Source organism: Marmota monax, unplaced genomic scaffold (genome assembly GCF_021218885.2).
Source record: "Marmota monax isolate L192 unplaced genomic scaffold, Marmota_monax_Labrador192_F-V1.1 WCK01_AAM20220418_F8-fsc00070, whole genome shotgun sequence".
NCBI lineage: Eukaryota > Metazoa > Chordata > Mammalia > Rodentia > Sciuridae > Marmota > Marmota monax.
The window spans coordinates 5566226-5583340 of NW_026692116.1; the positions used below are offsets into that span (position 1 = coordinate 5566226).

The 17115-nt window shown below is 36.7% G+C and overlaps 1 protein-coding gene across 1 annotated transcript in view; it reads right to left on the bottom strand.

The window, feature by feature from the left end:
• Alg14 (ALG14 UDP-N-acetylglucosaminyltransferase subunit) overlaps positions 1-17115 on the bottom strand; it is a 93059-nt gene that overhangs the window by 53963 nt on the left and 21981 nt on the right. Inside the window, exon 3 of the mRNA XM_046462171.2 lies at positions 4442-4573. Coding sequence (XP_046318127.1) covers positions 4442-4573 — 132 coding nt within the window. The remainder of the gene's footprint in view (positions 1-4441; positions 4574-17115) is intronic.

A 17115-nucleotide genomic window follows, 5' to 3' on the forward strand; every position in this document is an offset into this window, starting at 1 on the left:
ATGTTAGTCTATTGCTTCCAGGAACAAACAAAAACAGTGGTGGAAACAACCAGGTATCTCAGTTCATTTAACAAAAAACAAGATTTTTGGCAGTCACTAATGCTCTCTGAACCATATTTTTAATAAAAGGATGTTGAATTTTATGTGAGAAACTTTAGATGAATGTTATTAACTCAATTCAAGTACTGTTCCATCTCTCTAGGCCTATAAACACTGGAGTGGTTAAGTGTCAAGTAAGAAGTGAGTAGTGACTCATCAAGTTACTTTCACTAAAAGATAACTAAGTGCTATATACGAAGCTACCTGAGGAAAAATGTTGATGCTTTTGGCAATGATACACATTTTAATCCAATAAAGTGGATTAAAATAAATATATTTATATTAATATATATTAATATAAATATAATTAATATTTATTAATTATAAAATTAATTATAAAAGATATGTTACATTCAGTAAAATTTATCTTTTATTATACAGGTTTGAGTTTTGACAACCACTTACCATCAAATAACCACTTCCATAAACAACACAATAATTCCTCTTTCAAAAAATTCCTTAAGTCTTTCAGAAGTAAATTTCTCCCCTAGCACCAGACTCTAGCAACCACTGATCTACTTACGGTCCACTATGTGCTTTAACTTGAAGCACAGTCCTAGGAATCTGTAACTTTTATTGACTGTTGCCTATCAAAGTCTTATAAAAATAAAACTTCTTGAAAAATACGATGTAAGAAATATTAGAATCACACAAAATGTATTTAATGACTTTATAAGAGAAGAAACCATCTATTCCAATTGTCAAGGATTAGATTCAGGTCTTCAAAACAGGGTTTATAATTTTTCTCTAGGACAGGTTCTACATCTAATTAGCTTGGACAAAACATGATTTACACACTCAATAAACAAATTTACATGCTTCTTCCTCAAAATAACATAAGGTTTTTACATTACCATCTCATACAAAAAGTAAATTAAGAGAGAAAAACAGCACATGATTTTTACATATGACTTTCTATAATAAGAAACTGGAAAACTTGAATTCAATTATTTTGTTACATAATTTCATTTATAGAATTCTACAATACTTCTTTAGTAATTCTTTAATATCACTTTGTTTCACAGCCATTTTGAATTATAAAATATATATGTATATTTTGACAAAAACACATGACATTTAATTTTAAAATTTGTACTACTATTATTTTTCAAGTAGGTCAGTCTCTGTTACATTTACTTTGAAAGCAGATACTTACCTGGGAATTATTTGCTAGAACATATTTTCGTTTTTACTACCTATTATATACAGGGAGTGTGTTTAAAGTACTGGTAAGGTAATTTATTAACTGATTCATTGTTTGTTTTAAATGAACAAAATCATCTTCCAAGGTGTGAGCCAGACATACAGTTTACCAGTTAAGGTCTTAGGCTTAGTAATCAGAAAGACTTGGGCTCTGTTTCCAGATCTGTTATTTATTGGTTCAAACTCTGAGCAAGTAATTTAATGTTTTACAGTGTCAGTTCCTTTATCCATTAAATGCAAATAGCAGTACTACCTACCTATCCCATACAGCATCCCTACAAATTGTTTAGTATCAGGTCTAGCACATTTTAGTTACTTAATAAATGTTAGCTGTTATATACCAGATGAAGTTTTCATTTCAAAAGAATTAAAGTATTCTATCATTCAGCATTACCTCTGGAACAATAAGGAAACTATATTTATTTATATTATATGGATGACAAAGTAGGGGACAGAGTTGATTGAATCAGCAGACTTATAACGCAGGTGCACACAGTGAAAAAGAAGTTGATCAAACAACTTCAATAATGTAGACCATCATGCTGCTATCCTTTCTAAGAGTAGGGTTTTCTTTCATCTTTTTAAAGAAATAAAGAAGGAATGGTGCTTTGTGATACAAATTATTTTAAAAAAGCCAAGGATTATTGACATCTTAGTTTATCTTGGCTGCTATAATAAAATATGACAAGTTGGGTGCTTGTCATATTTGAGCCGGGCATGGTGGCGCACACCTGTAATCCCAGCGGCTCAGGAGGCTGAGGCAAGAGGATCCCAAGTTCAAAGCCAGTCTCAACAAAAGCGAGGCACTAAGAAACTCAGTGAGACTCTGTCTCTAAATGAAATACAAAATAGGGATGGGGGTGTGGCTCAGTGATTGAGTGCTCCTGAGCTCAATCCCTGGTTCCCCGCCACACCAAAAAAACAAAAACAAGTATTCATTTCTCATATTTCCAGAGTCTTGAAGGCCCAGGATCAAAGCAAAGTGGTTCATTTCCTCGTGAGGGCCGACTTCCTCACTGACAGCCTTCTTCTCATTGTGGCCTTACATGGTGGAAGGTGTGAGAATACTTTCTGGGGTCTCCTTTATAAGAGGTTAACCTCATTCCTGAGGGAAGTGCCCTTCCAAAGGCCCCACCTTCTAATATTATCATCTTGAGGGTTAGGGTTTCAACATATGCATTTGGTGGAGACATGTATATTCAGTCCATTACAGATGAACACAGGAGAGATCTACATGTTGTAGTTCTTTCAGTGTAGTAAAAAGAGACCTCTTAACCATTAACTTTCTTCTCTAGAAAAGGGATTTCATTAAGTGAGAACTCATCTGGTGAAGCCATCCAAATGAAAAGAGTTGACTGGATAATGTTCAGATTTGATATAATGTTTTTCATTAAGTTACTTCAAAATGAAAATAAATACTTACCATTTACCCCCCTTTCTTCTCTAATTTCTCAGAAACGTAATATTTTCTTCTACTTTTTACAAGCAAATTTATGGTTCTCATAAAAATTTAGATGAAGTTAGAAGAAAATTTAGAGAATATCTAGTCCAATTTCTTCATTTTAAGGTGAAGAATGAGATCCAGAAGGGAACTGACTAAAATAAAATGAAAGCCAAAGTGAGGGCTGGGGATGAAGATCAGTGGCAGAGCCCTTGCCTAGCATGTGTAAGGCCCTGAGTTCAATCCCCAGGACAGGGAAAGTCAAAGTGGTCCTGGAGGCAAATGTTTCATGCCCCACAAAATGTTCCACTATGAGTATACCAAAAATTTAAGATAGATAGAGCTCCTTTGCATTCACCAGAGACATCATCTTGTCACCATTTCTATCAATGTCACTGCACTCAAGCTAGCTATTGCCCATGAAAATGGCCATGCTTCTCTAGTGATGTAAGTATCAGTAATAGTATATGATAGCAATTGTCAGTTTTAATGTAAAGACCATTGTTCTCCCTATATATGTCTCTTGAGTTTTAGAAATAAATTAACTAATCCTTTTGGAACAGTAGTAATCTTTAAGGGGAACATCTGAATTTCACATGTTAAAAATGTGGTTGCAGACTATGAGATAAACCTGACAAAAATTTAAAAGGAAATATATGTAAAATTATTCTATGGTGATAGAGATCAGAACAATAGTTGCTTGAGGACAGGGATGGACTAGGAAAGGGCAAGAAAAAACATTTTAGGGGATGGAAATGTTCTATATTTTGCTAGGGATATGGTCAAGCTGTGCATTTTACTGTATGTAAATAATATATTTTAAAAACAATCACATGTAGAAAACTCAGATTTTTAAAATTCTTATCCAAAAGAGGGATCCTGCAGTAATCTAGCTGATGAAAAGCAATGAAAAACCAATAGTTATCTTCAAAATCATTGTAGCTAAATGCATTTCTGTTCAACTATTCATGAGAATAACACACACCTTGCCAGAACTCATATATCTGGGAAGTAAGTAAGAGTTTCCTTTCAGGCTTTGCCAGTTAATGGATTCTGCCTTCAATAGAATTGAGGGCATTATTTAAGAACTGTATATATTAATGTGATAACAAATACACTGATATACATTGTCGACTGAAGTACATTTGTAATTTAATAATAGAACTTCATCTTAAAAACCACAAGAGAACTTAAGACTTTTAGAGGTAAGGAAAGGAAGGTTGAATACAGTGAATACTAATCAATCTTTTGCTGATATTCTACTGTTTTCTTATGAACACCTGAGCATGTATGACATTCTGCCCACTAAATACCATATCTGGCTATAGAGTCTTGTTAAAAACAAAAAGACTATTGCTGACCAGCACCATGATGCTGGTTAGGAACCACAGATGAACTGGCACACAAACTGGTTAAAGATACTGCTTGCTGTATTAGTGTTTATGACAAGAGACAAGGAAGACAAAAGGGCAACTTTTGAGTTGAAGTCATAGGGAGAAAAGGAAGGTAAAAAAAATTGTTACCTCTTTCAGCAAACTACATTTAAGTGATGATTTTTAGCACATATTAGTAAAAAGTCCAGTATACTACCTGGCACACTGATAAATGTTAGCTGTTTAAGAAAATAATAAATCCAGCTATAAATGAAAGATCCATAGGAGAGACACCTTCCCTCTCCTTAGTGATGGTTTTGCTTACCAAGTCTGGCTTTACTTGGAGAATCAGAGGAAAGGAGACCCACATGGAGTGCAAGGTGGTGAACACTGTGGAGAACCAGGACTGCTGAACCTCCCGGCTTCTTGGAATTTGGTGAATGTAGTATTGGGGATACTAGAATAAAACAGCAGAAATCAAAACCAATTGAGTTTCTGATACCAAAGATAAACATAAGCAACATTTGCAGAAACAGGAAATATTTTCTTATTTATTTTTAATTTCCATTCTAATCACTTCTAAATTAGAGTTACAAAGCCTATTTCATGCTTTATCTAGCACTCACCTATCTGGGTTATGACAGAAAAGTCATTAAATGTAATTGAAAAAATATGTGTCGGTTTCAACAGTAAATATGGAGAGATTTTCTACACATTATCTATTATGGGCCAAGAGTTTAACATGCTGATATACAAAGAGGTCTTATAAATTGATATATAAGAAAGCCTTATGTCAAGATGTACAAAGAAGATTGACAGATATTTCAAACAGAAGAAATACAAATGTATAAGAAATATACGAAAAATTGGCACCAAGTACAAAAGGAAAACAATTTGTCATTTGACAATGATTGTGGATACTCAGTATCGATGAGGGTGTAGGGAAACAGATATTTACATTCCCTGATCAAATATATTGGTACGACTTTTGGGAGGTCATTCTGGAAGAACTTGTCAGAATTTTAAATGTGTTTACTTTTCTTTTTTTTTAATGTTTTTTTTTTTTAGTTGTAGATGGGCACAATATCTTTATTTTATTTATTTATTTATGTGGTGCTGAGGATCGAACTAGTGCCTCACACATGCTAGGCAAGCGCTCTATCATTGAGTCACAATCCCAGCCCCTAAATATGTTTATTTTTGATCCAGCATTTCTGCTTCCACAAATAGAACACACATATGTCCATTCACTATCTCATTATTTATATTTGTGGAAATTTAAAACAGACCAAATATTCTCCAATAGGGAATGGAGAAGTCAGTAGAATAAAATATGAAAATATATTAACAAATGACATAGATCTACATGTACTTATGTGGACATTATCACAGTAAGTGAATAGTACAAGTTGTAGGAAAGTATGTTCACTGTGATCCACTGTCTTAACAAAACATTCATGCACACTTTTATACACATGTATTTGTATACACAGGCATACACATATATATTAGCATTTGCATGAATAAAATCTGGAACTATGTGCCATAAATTATGAAGAAGATGATATTACAGGATATTTTCATTTGCTGGATCATATATATATATATATATATATATATATATATATATATATATATATATTTGAAATTCATAAGAATGTATTATTATTTTCATAGAGAAACCAACACATTTTCCTTGTATCAAAGTTCCAGGTGTTTGGTTATCTATTATTGACTAACATATTGTCCCAAAACTTTGCAACTTAAAACAACAACCCACCCCCCTCTTTCTGTGGTTTAGGAATCCAGGAATGGTTTGGCTGAGTAACTTGGGCTTGGAATATCTCATGAACTTGAAATCACGTTGTTCTCTGGGATTACAAACATTTGAGTGTTTGACTGGGGCTGGAGAATCCACTTCCAAAATGGCTTGGTTGTTGTCTGGCAATTTAGTGCTAGTAGTTGACTGGTGGCCCTAGTTCCTTGTCACATGGGTCTTCTAATAGTGCTACTCAAGTGTTCTAATTACACAAGTGCAAACTTCCAAAAAGTGTATGTTCCAAGAGAGGGCCAGGCAGAAACCACAATGTCTTTTATGACCCAATTTTATGTCACACTTGTCACTTCTGCAAAATCCAAATAGTTACACAGGCCAAACCTATTCTATATGAAAAGGAACCTACAAAGGAGTGTGATACTGGAAAGGGAGAAATCAATGAGGACTTTCTTAGAGCCTGGCTTCCACACAGTTAAGTCAGAGAGTAAAGAACCAAATATTTAATAATATTCCCTCCCCCTTTGGTCTTGAGGAACAAGATGTTCCTTGAGAAAGGAACAAAAAAGACTTTCTCTAAAGTAGTGGAAAATACATAAGTAAAACTAGTAGTCTTAAGTGTTTTTTTTTTTTTTCCCAATCAGAAAAATGTGTGAAATTGGAGGATTCTGACATGCTCAAAGAGAGAATGAGGGAATGAGTATGGTTCTTACATATTCAGCCACAAAGTGAAAATGGACTGCACATGTAACAACTCTATTTCTTTATATGATGACAAAAGATATGTTCTCCTCTTTCTGTGGTATATCAGTAGAGAATGGGGAATCTGGGCTCAATTTTTTAACTTACTATTTTTATTTACTTACCAATCATTATCAATCAATGTTGTTTCTTCTTTCTAAAGGCTTAAGGTGTTCAATACTGAACTAAAAGCTAATTCTGATAGTCTTCAAACTATGGATGATATAGGCAGCAGTAAAAAAGTAGAGGCAGACTTGTTTGAGGCTTGTGTTTACTTAATGTGTGGGGACTATTAATTGGCAGGCTGAGTAATTTTTCAGAGCCAAAAGTCCTTTTCAGAAACCTTTTGGGTCAGAAGAGTGTGGACAGGTAACATGGTATATATACCACATATAATGTCCTCCTCTGGAGTTTGCAGAAATAATCAAATAATAATATTTCTGCAGTAAAATATGAACAGCTATACTGAGTAGGGTAGACCATAAGCTTCAAATAAGATCAAATAGTTTTTGCTATTAAATAAGCTTGTGAAAAATTCAAAAAAATTTTCTCTAGTCTTCAATGTTTTTAGGATTTCAGACATATATAACAAAATACACTTGAATCCACTAAGATGCCTGGTTATTATGATTATTATAATAAAAATAATCCCTATAAGAAAAAAAAATAAACCAGTAGGGTCTTATTGTAAGTATTTTATATGTTACTTCCATCCAACTTTTTGATGCCTGATCTCAATATCTGTAATATTTCCTTCAAAAAAATCAAAAGTATTTATCATGTTCCTTTAATTTTTAAAAAAAGCTGTATAATTTTAAAATTTCATAAAGAAGTAATGAACAATATTTCTGGATTATATGTGAACAGTGTCCCATGGAAACAGAAAGGTGATCAGTTTGAGTCTGGTTCCTCTGATTTCATCTTGGCTTCAAGGAAGAGCAACTCAGGCTTGGTAAGGCAAGTGTGTCTGGGGCTGAAGACAGCTTCCCTAGACCTGGACAAAGAGTCTACATCTCATCCCCCCATAGGCAGCCTGAAGAAGTGATGAAAGTAGGTTTGGGAAGTTTCAATTCATTCTCAGAAGAATGGAAACTAGAGGAGGCATTTCTAGATGGGAACTAAGTGATCTCTGAGACATAAACTGAGGCATGAGGGTAAGACAGTAAGACTAGTAACTCAAGTTTTATGGCCTCTCTTGACTTCTGGTTGCACCAGGCAAGGGACCTGACATTCCAACTTCCAGATGCTTAGCTGGAGAGAGGTGTCTTGGTTCCACTTGTGTGTGAAAGCTAACTGGGTCAGTGACCACATGTTTACAGTGATCACTCAGTGTGCAGAGGTGGCCTGTTAATACCTGTAGTCTCAGTATAATTAACAGTATCTCATTCTGCTCTCAGAAGTATCTACAGGGGAGGGCAATGAGTAGCTTTTTCTAAGTCAGTGGGAAAGGTATTTATTCAGAACAGTCTGAAGAGTCAATGGTGGGGGCCTGTGGTTGTGGCTCAATGGTACAGCACTTGCCAGGCATGTTTAAGATACTGGGTTTAATACTCAGCACCAATAAAAATGAATAAATAAATGTATAAAATGTTTTTTAAAAAAGAGTCAATTGGATGGGAAACTCTGCATTAAAGGACAAGAAGAGGAGTTTCAGTGGTAGCTGGGATGAAGTCAAGCTGAAAGTCTTAACAGTGAGGTAAACACAACTGCCATGGGAACAGGAGAGTCCATATGGTGTCACTCTCTGGCTTGCAGTTCTATACTAGAGAAGTCTCCACCTCCAAATTCCATACAGATTTTTCCTCACATTATTTTTTAATAATCTAATAATCAATCAGGTATCTGGAAATCCCACCAAAAAGAGATTGTTCTTTGTGTTAATCAGCTTTTTGTTACTGTGACCAAAACAACTGTAACAAGAACAACTTAGAGGAAGAAAAGTTTATTTTGGTTCATGGTTTTAGAGGTTGGGTCTATGGTCAACAGGACCCAAGGCAGAAACATCATGGTGGAAGGGCATGGTGGAGGAAAGCTGCTCAGCTCATAGCAGCCAGGAAGCAGAGAAAGAGAAAGCAAGGGGACAGGTATAGTTCCAAAGGCCACACCCCAAATGACGCCTTGCCACCCAGCCATCTACCTGCATACAGTTACCACCCAGTAGTCCATTTAAATTATTAACTCTTCTCCCATGCTTGACCCATAGAGGTGGGTCCTGGGTGTCTGATGACACCCCTAAAGGAAATGCTGAGAACCTGGCTTGGCAAAATCTTGAGAGAGTTTTTTAAAGTTTTACAAAATAATCACATATATAAAGAAGTCAGTGAGAAAAAAAAAACTATTAATAGAAGGCTTGTATTTTGGTCTTAACAAAAGTTCTTTTGAAGACAAAGGAATGAGACAAGAGGTTCAGAGAGCCACAATTCAGGTCTGGCTATGACCCTTGGCCAGGAATTCCCTGGGGGTTGTGGTATCTGGGGAAATCCAAATGAAAGGCATCTTTATAGACATATTGTTTTGTTAGTCTATACTTGTTCCTTGAGGGGACTGTTCCTGACCCTCCTTAATGTTCTGTAAAGGAATGTAGTACATAAAAGAAGCCGTAACCATCATTTTACCACAATCACCCTGATTGACTTCCAGAACCACTGTTTGATTTGGGAATGGCCATATGAACCAAGTAGGGTAGTCTTTTCCTGGATTATTAGAGACCCAGGAAAGAAATATTTCCTTTGAAGGACACTGTGGGCTGCTGAACTGGCTCTCTCAATCTATTCTACTAGGGCTAAGAAAGGTATACTTTTTGTTTGCTTTCCCCTATCCACTAGGCTTTTCTACAGTGACTTGAAAATGAACTATCATATTCTCAGGACATAAATCAACAAATGAAGAATAGGATCTATCAGATTTCCCACAGAGAAATGAAGATTTATGTTGGAGTTGGCAGAGAGAAAGGTAGAGAGCGGGTTGTCCCTGTTTCCTTCTTCTAAAACCTCTACACACATTCCATAGCTATCCACTATTCCAAGCGTCTCTACTACTCCCATGGTTCATGCCACCACCATCTCTCTTCTTAACTACTACAACAGACTCTTTGCTTCTCTCTCATTCTATTACAATTTAATCTCTATAAAATTGCCAGAGCTATCTTTTTATAATGTAAAGCAGATCCCTTCATTTTCCTGCTTAAAACCTTCCAAAGACTTGCCATTGCATTTGGGATAAAGTTCAAATTCCTTATTACTCTCAAGGTCCATATAATCTGATGCCGCTCTAATCCCTCCTGGTTTACTCCCTGGAGCCAGACTGTTCTTCTGTCTGTTCTTTCAATGCATCAAACACTTTCCTTGCTGATGGCCTTTTCTGTTCATTCTAACCAGTCTGCTTTGTCCCCAGATAGTCTCACAGCTAGTTTCTCCCTACAAATCAACTCTCATTTAAACATTGTCTTCTCAGAGGGGAGACATTCTCCCCCAATACATGGTCACTCTCCACCACACTGTCTTATTTTATAGTCTTCAGGGCAATTATCAGTACATTGAATTAATCTGTTCTTTTATGTGTGTATCCTGCCTCCTTTCCAAGAATGGAAGCTCCATGAGAGAAGGATTTCATCGTGTTCATCCCAGGATCCAGAATGGTGCTTTCGACATCATGAGTACTCCATGAATACTTGCTGAATAGATAATGACTATCATTAACATTTCTAGAAGTTAAGTCCATGGTCCATGCTGGGGGATGGCAATGAAGAAGATGCTGGCTCTGAATCTCATTGTATCTCAGGGTTACAAGAGACCAACTCATCCAAAATGCCCACTTCACATATGAGAAATGTGGATGCTATCAAGGTAACAGAGCCAGGATCTCAACCCAGGTCTTCCTTTCTACATGTCCTGAAATGTGCTACTGACTCAACTTCTACAGATGCTTCTTGTTTCTCTGAGATGTACACCTTACCCAATCCTTGAGGAGCTGTACCAGCTTCCTATGGAGTTTACTCCTCGCATCCTATTGCTCCAACACATAACCCACTACCCATTCTGGCTCATTTCCTTTCTTTGTTTTTAAACTCACCTACTCTATTCATTTACAAACACACAGCCATAGAGTTTGTTGTTTCTTCCCCTGGTTCTAGGGGAACTAGGTTCTCTGTCTCCTTCTGTTTGTCTTTTGTGTCCTGTTCTGTTGTGTAGGTTTGGTCTACCAACCCCATCTACATTGTTACCAATGACCTCCCAGCCCCCAGCCCTATTTCCAGAGCCTTTTGGAAGAAAAACCAGAATAAGACCATAGGACCTCGGAAATCTTCAGACTTTTCTATTGAACCAAGTTCTTTCTTTCAAGTTCTGGGGTTTTATTATGTTCTTGCAGCCAACTGGGTTCACATACTCCTAGAAAAGATGCATTAATTGAGTCCTTTCTTTCTTTGCAGTTCAATGTGTATATACTAAACATGTATTCATATTTTGAACATGATCCAGTCTCTTTCATACAAATGGACAAATAAGTAGGACTTTCTCTCTCACCATCATAAAGAAAAAGATATATCCTAGTGAGGACATTCTGGCAATATATCTGAGTTTCCTATTAAGGAGGGGTAGGAGGCATGTCTTACAGTATTCTATATGCCCACAGGGCCTCCCAATACTCCCTGGGCATATTTGACTGATGTACAACCAAATGTATAGTGCAAGATAAACAAGAAAAGTAGATTCTGCCGAATAAAAATATAAAGTGGAAAAAATGCTTTTTTCTTCAGGATGCTAGTTTGTCTGAAATTATGTGAAATATTGAGTTAAATACTAATAGTATATGACAACTAATAACTTTCAAAGTATGTTCCAGAATTGCACCACTGCTAAAAGCCACAAATATATCTGGCTTGACATTTGTGAAAATGAAATAGAAGTTTACAGTGATTTAGATGGAAATAATTCCACCAAAGAATCCAGATGGCATCATAAACCACAACAGAACAGATCAAGTGGTCTATGAAGTCATTCTTTGCTGTTACCACACATTGAAACATACAATACATTTATTATTTAATGAATGCCACACTATTGCAGAATCTTGGAATCAAGACAAAACTAAAATAATAAAATTTCATTTAACCAAAAATAGTTTCAGCTTTCTTTCAAAACATTTGAAAAATAATGCTGTGTGTGTATGTGTTTATTTACATATATGAATGTTGGATAGTTCAACCAATCATTCTAAAATCAAGATGATCATAATTTACCACAAAAAGTTTTAATATGCATGTCCTTCAAGTATTTGGTATACATTTACTTCATGGTAGCTGAAGAAGTACCATAAGTGACATATGCATGAGGAAGTTGTGTTTCAAATGGAGTCCTGCCAATAACAAACTGTCACCCTGAGCAAATCAACCTCTCTGGACCTGCATCTTGCACTGTGAAACAAAGAGGCCTGGCTCTGATCACTGACCCTCAATTAGCCACCATGATCCCATACTGGATTTCAAGTCTGACTTGTCAAAGACAAAGCTGCCACTCCAGCTCTACCCCAAGGTCTATAGTCACTCCTCACTTCACCTTGACAAAGTCCTTCTTGCCTGGCAGTCTCAGGATTCAGGAAAATAAAAAAGGAGTTTGTTTGTGAAACAATTATGGGATTCTGGCTCTATAAAGATTTTAAAGCTCTTTACAAAGAACATTTGTTGTCTTCTTCCTAGCCTTTATTGACCCCTTCTTTTGATAATACCCCAATTTTCCTTTGGACAACTCATTCTTTTCACATTCTCTGCCAAATGGTTTTGGTGGTATTCATTTCATCTCCTTCATCCCCAACCCTGGCTCTAACAGTGGGCCTAGAAGACCTTAAGCAACATGGAGGATTTTCTTTTCAAATTTATGTTGAATGGCTCAGTGAATCATTCTGAAATCGAAATGACCATAATTTAAAACACACACACACACACACACACAGCCATCCCTAGTCACAATGATTGGATGAAAGGTGGGAGCATAACCTCAGTAGAGACCATGAGGCAGGATATCTGTCTGGGGCTTCTGGAAAAGATCTGGGAAAAGGAGGCTTCAAATTTCCCACATGCTATAAGAAACCTATTTTTTCTCAGCCAGTCTAATACATAGTATTAAGCCAGGTTTTTAACCCTGATGGGAGAGCTTGGAGCTGCTGGAGGCAGTACTGTGTCAGTCCTATGAAGGACCATGAACAAAGATAAAGAGAGACACATACTATTGTTAGTGATATACTTGTGCAGCTTTACAGGTTTACCAGAAATAAGACCATTGTGAAAGTTAACAAATTTCTTTGATTGTTCATTTTATTGTATAAACAACTGTTTATAACACTTGATTTCAGGGCTACACTCTTCATTTAAGCACAGATTCATTCACATATTCATCCATTCACTTAATATCCAATAAGCACCCACCAGGTGACAGGAACTGGGTTTCACAAAGTGAATAAGACATTCACAGGGAACTCACTACAGTCTGGCAGGGCAACCCAGGAAAACTGATAGACTGATAAATGCAACCAAAGAGGTAAATACAATATGAGACATAAAAAATAAAAACAATTTTAGCACCAAGTAGGATACCATTAACTACACTTTGATAAGTCAGACTTCCTGGAAGAAATACCTGATCTGATTTGTGAGAACTATGAAATATATCAGGTGTAGAAGAGCAGGGAAAGGGTAGTCCAGAAGAGGTAGCATGTTCAGAGCAGCCATGCACAAGAGAGCATGGAATATTTGGGGAACTATATTTTGGCACATAAGAAGCAAGGCATAGAGCTTCAGAACATGAAATTGAAGAGGAAAAGCCTTCGAAGTCACTCTAAGGAATATGTATTTGAATCTAGAGGCAACGAGAAGATACCTACACATGTTAAAAAGAGGGTGTAATGTTACCAGATATGTATTCAAGAAATAACACTCTGATAAATATCAGGACAGAAGGGGTAGAGAGATACAACCAAAGAAGAGAAATTATTGGGGAGATCAGAAGAACAATGCTGAAGGCATAAAAGACAGCTGCAACACTAAGGTGGAGAAATGAAGAGGTCAAAAAATGGGGAGGAGGGATTTTTAAGGAGAGTCTGAAGCAACTCTCAACTTACTAGCTGGGGTGAAAGGTATCACCCTGCTCTATGGAGAGGATGCAAGAGAGGAAGTAGGCCGAGGGTCGGCTGGGTGGGGTGGCCCACACCTGTAATCACAGCGGCTTGGGAAGCTAAGGCAGGAGGATCTCTAGTTCAAAGCCAGCCTCAACAAAAGCAAGGTGCTAAGCAACTCAGTGAGACCTTGTCTCTAAATAAAAATACAAAATAGAGCTGGCGATGTGGCTCAGTGGTAGAGTGCTCCTGAGTTCAATCCCCCTAAAAAAAGAAATAAGCTGAGGGCATATCATTATTTATTAGGGTCTGGATTTCAGCATAATTTTATGAGTCAGTAAAACATTGTCTAAGCACAAAATACATGAATGTTAGAAAATATGTATAGGTACTTTGTAGGATGAAATGGGGCAGACATGGGTTTGTACTTGAAACTGGGCTGATGGGCTGACCTGGCTGGTGGATATACAGAGCAAGCCAACTGGTAATTCAGGAAGACAATATTCAAAATCTGGATTCTGGGCAGATGCTGGAAGGCCTAAGGGGATGGCCTGGAACAGCAGGCTTAAGCCAAATGTGACATCATGGTGGCAGCTAGATCCCTAATCTCAGCCAGGCCATGGTATTTCACAGTGGGACACTGAGGTCTAGGGAGATTGATTTGTCCAAGTTCACAGAGCTGGTTGTTAGCAGCACTCAGTTTGGAACTTTATGGCTCCTCAGGCATGTAGTACTTCATCAGTTACTGTAAAGTGAGCACCTCAGGTACCTGCAGGACAGGTGAACACCCCTGGTGTTCAATGTATCCCTCTCCCTTCCTTGCCATCTTCAGTTCCTCAGTCAATCCTGACTGAAACTGGAAGTGTATCACCAGTCACAGTGTTGCACTTACAGGGCTTGGAGTTATGCTGTCCCTGGTGTAACTGTAACCACCATGCTCCAGAAGCATTTCTTGGGGTCTAGTGGCTCAAGAGATCAAAGAACCTCCATTTGTGCAAAAGGAAGTACACAGAGAATTCCCAAGTGGGTTGCATCCTAATTTTATAGTAACAAAAAGAAGTTGTATATTTATACTCACGATATATATAACAGTTTTAAAAAAATATTTGTTTCAATCGAAACATTGTTATTAGATAATAAATAATTTGCTTTAAAATGGAGAAACAACAGTGATATATTATAAAATATTAATGCTCTGCATGTTGTAAGAATTCCATACAAATTTAAGTGATATAGGAAAATGATGAAATTATTAGAAGTTTGAAGTAACTGAAATATGCTATTCAATTCCATCAAATCAGAATCTGATTAAAAGAAAATTCAACCTACCTTCCATTAGTTTTAGAGACAGAAGAAAGGTAGTTCTGGAAGGAACTGAAGAGGTTAAGCTATTTAAAATACTTCAGAAGAATGTATAAATCTACCCAATATACTACTTTGAAAATAAACATCTATTTACTGAAATAGCCACTTCAGAATTTCTATTTGCAAAAACTTATATTTTCTTAATCAGAAATTTCACAACTGTATTTCTTCCAAATTAGAGTTATTTTCACCTGCATCAAAGGTCACTGGAATGAGGAAAAAGAGAATACATATACCTTAGACACACCCTAAAAATATAATGAAGTTAAACCCTGAGTTGTTATGTAGTTTACAAACTAAAACAACCCCACAATTATAATTATGTAGTTTACAAACATTTATTTTAGAACTTCTTGGGAACTGTTAAAGATAGACATCAAATGCATTAAATTTAGAAGTCTCAGGAACTTGTACTGGTCTCAGTTTGTTGTATGAAGTTAGCACCCCACCTTGTGGAAAACAGTAGGTGGTGTTAAGTGGAAGTATGTCATATTAGTTTTACCTGATAAATCCTGAAGCCACTAAACTGTCAGTTATTTATAAAAACCAACAGTGTAAACCCCTTCAAAACAAAAACAAAAAGTAAACCAAAAGAATCCCTACTTATTAAAGTAACAGCAAAACTTCTGCTTCCAAAATACAAATATAGTAGCCTCAAAATAGTGGGGTTTATGAGATGTCTGGGTTATTTCTTCAGTAAACAAATATTTCATGTCAACAAGTTATTACTTCCACTGGGTCCACTGTTCTGAATGTTATTTGGAATGTTCCCCACCCCTCCCACCCCCACTGGCCCAATGTGACTTCTTTCCTTTCTCTTTCTGGAAGTTTTTGGTATCTCCCCTTTATCATTAGTTGTGAAACTGTAGATGACTTAGGCTGTTGAGGCTACAGTTTAATTGGGCTGGGGAGAGTCCTTTTGAAGGTCATGTCCTTCTAGTTCTGGGAATTTTTCCTGGGTCATCATTTTTTGTTTTATTTTAACTTCTGTTTCCTTGTTTGTTCTGGATAGCAGACCTTCAACATCCAGTTTGATGGTCTAGCTTTCTTACTATTCTCTATGGTTTCAACCTTTTTCTTATGCTTTTTGGCAGAATTCTTCAATGTGATCCTTCATGATTTTTTTTTAAATTCCTGCAGTCAAAAATTTAATATCCTAGTGTTTCTGAGTTAAAAATAACAGGCCTTATTCTTTTTTAAGGATATAATTAATGTCCTCTCATTTATCTGAAAGTAACTTTTCTTTAAGCCCTGCACCCCACCCCACAGTATCCTCTTCTTTGATCCTTTTTCTCTAAGATTCTTTGCTGACTGCAGTTTTGATTTCTCTCATGGTACAGGCATTCCTCATGTTTTTGAGAGTCTGTAGATGTTGGTCTGAACCAATGATTTTCAAGGGGAAGAAGAGGGAGAGACTCCTTCTAACCCTACTTGGCAAGATCTGGAGACATTCGGGGTTGTCATGACTAGGGATTAAGTGGGGAGTGCACTGGCAACTAGTGGATGGAAGCCAAGGTTGCTGCTAAACATCTGAGAATGCATAGAACATTCCCTCACAACAAAGATGTATTGACCCCCAAATGTCAATAGTCACAGCACTGGCATTAAGGGCAGACTAGAAGCTCTCTGCGCTGGGTGGAATATATTGATTGAAGGGTAAAAAATATTCAGGACCCACATGTTAGAATATACAGTTCTAGTCTCTCTGAGCAAATCAATTTCTTCAAAACTAATTTTGAATTTTCAATCTGGAGGATATAAATGTAGCATTTGGAGAACAGACCCAGAAAGGAACCCAAGTGATACATGTTGGGGGCACAGGGCAGGTATTAACTCCTCCTAAGTCCCTATTTTCAGGGCAGTAATTTATCCCATCTTCAATTTGGCTTGGTGTTTCCAAAGCAGTCTAACTGCTCAGACTTCAACCAAGAGGCCCTCAACTCCACACTGTAGCCCAGGCTTCAGAGGCACCTAATACCTATATTATCTTTTCCTCACTAGTTCACCAGTGA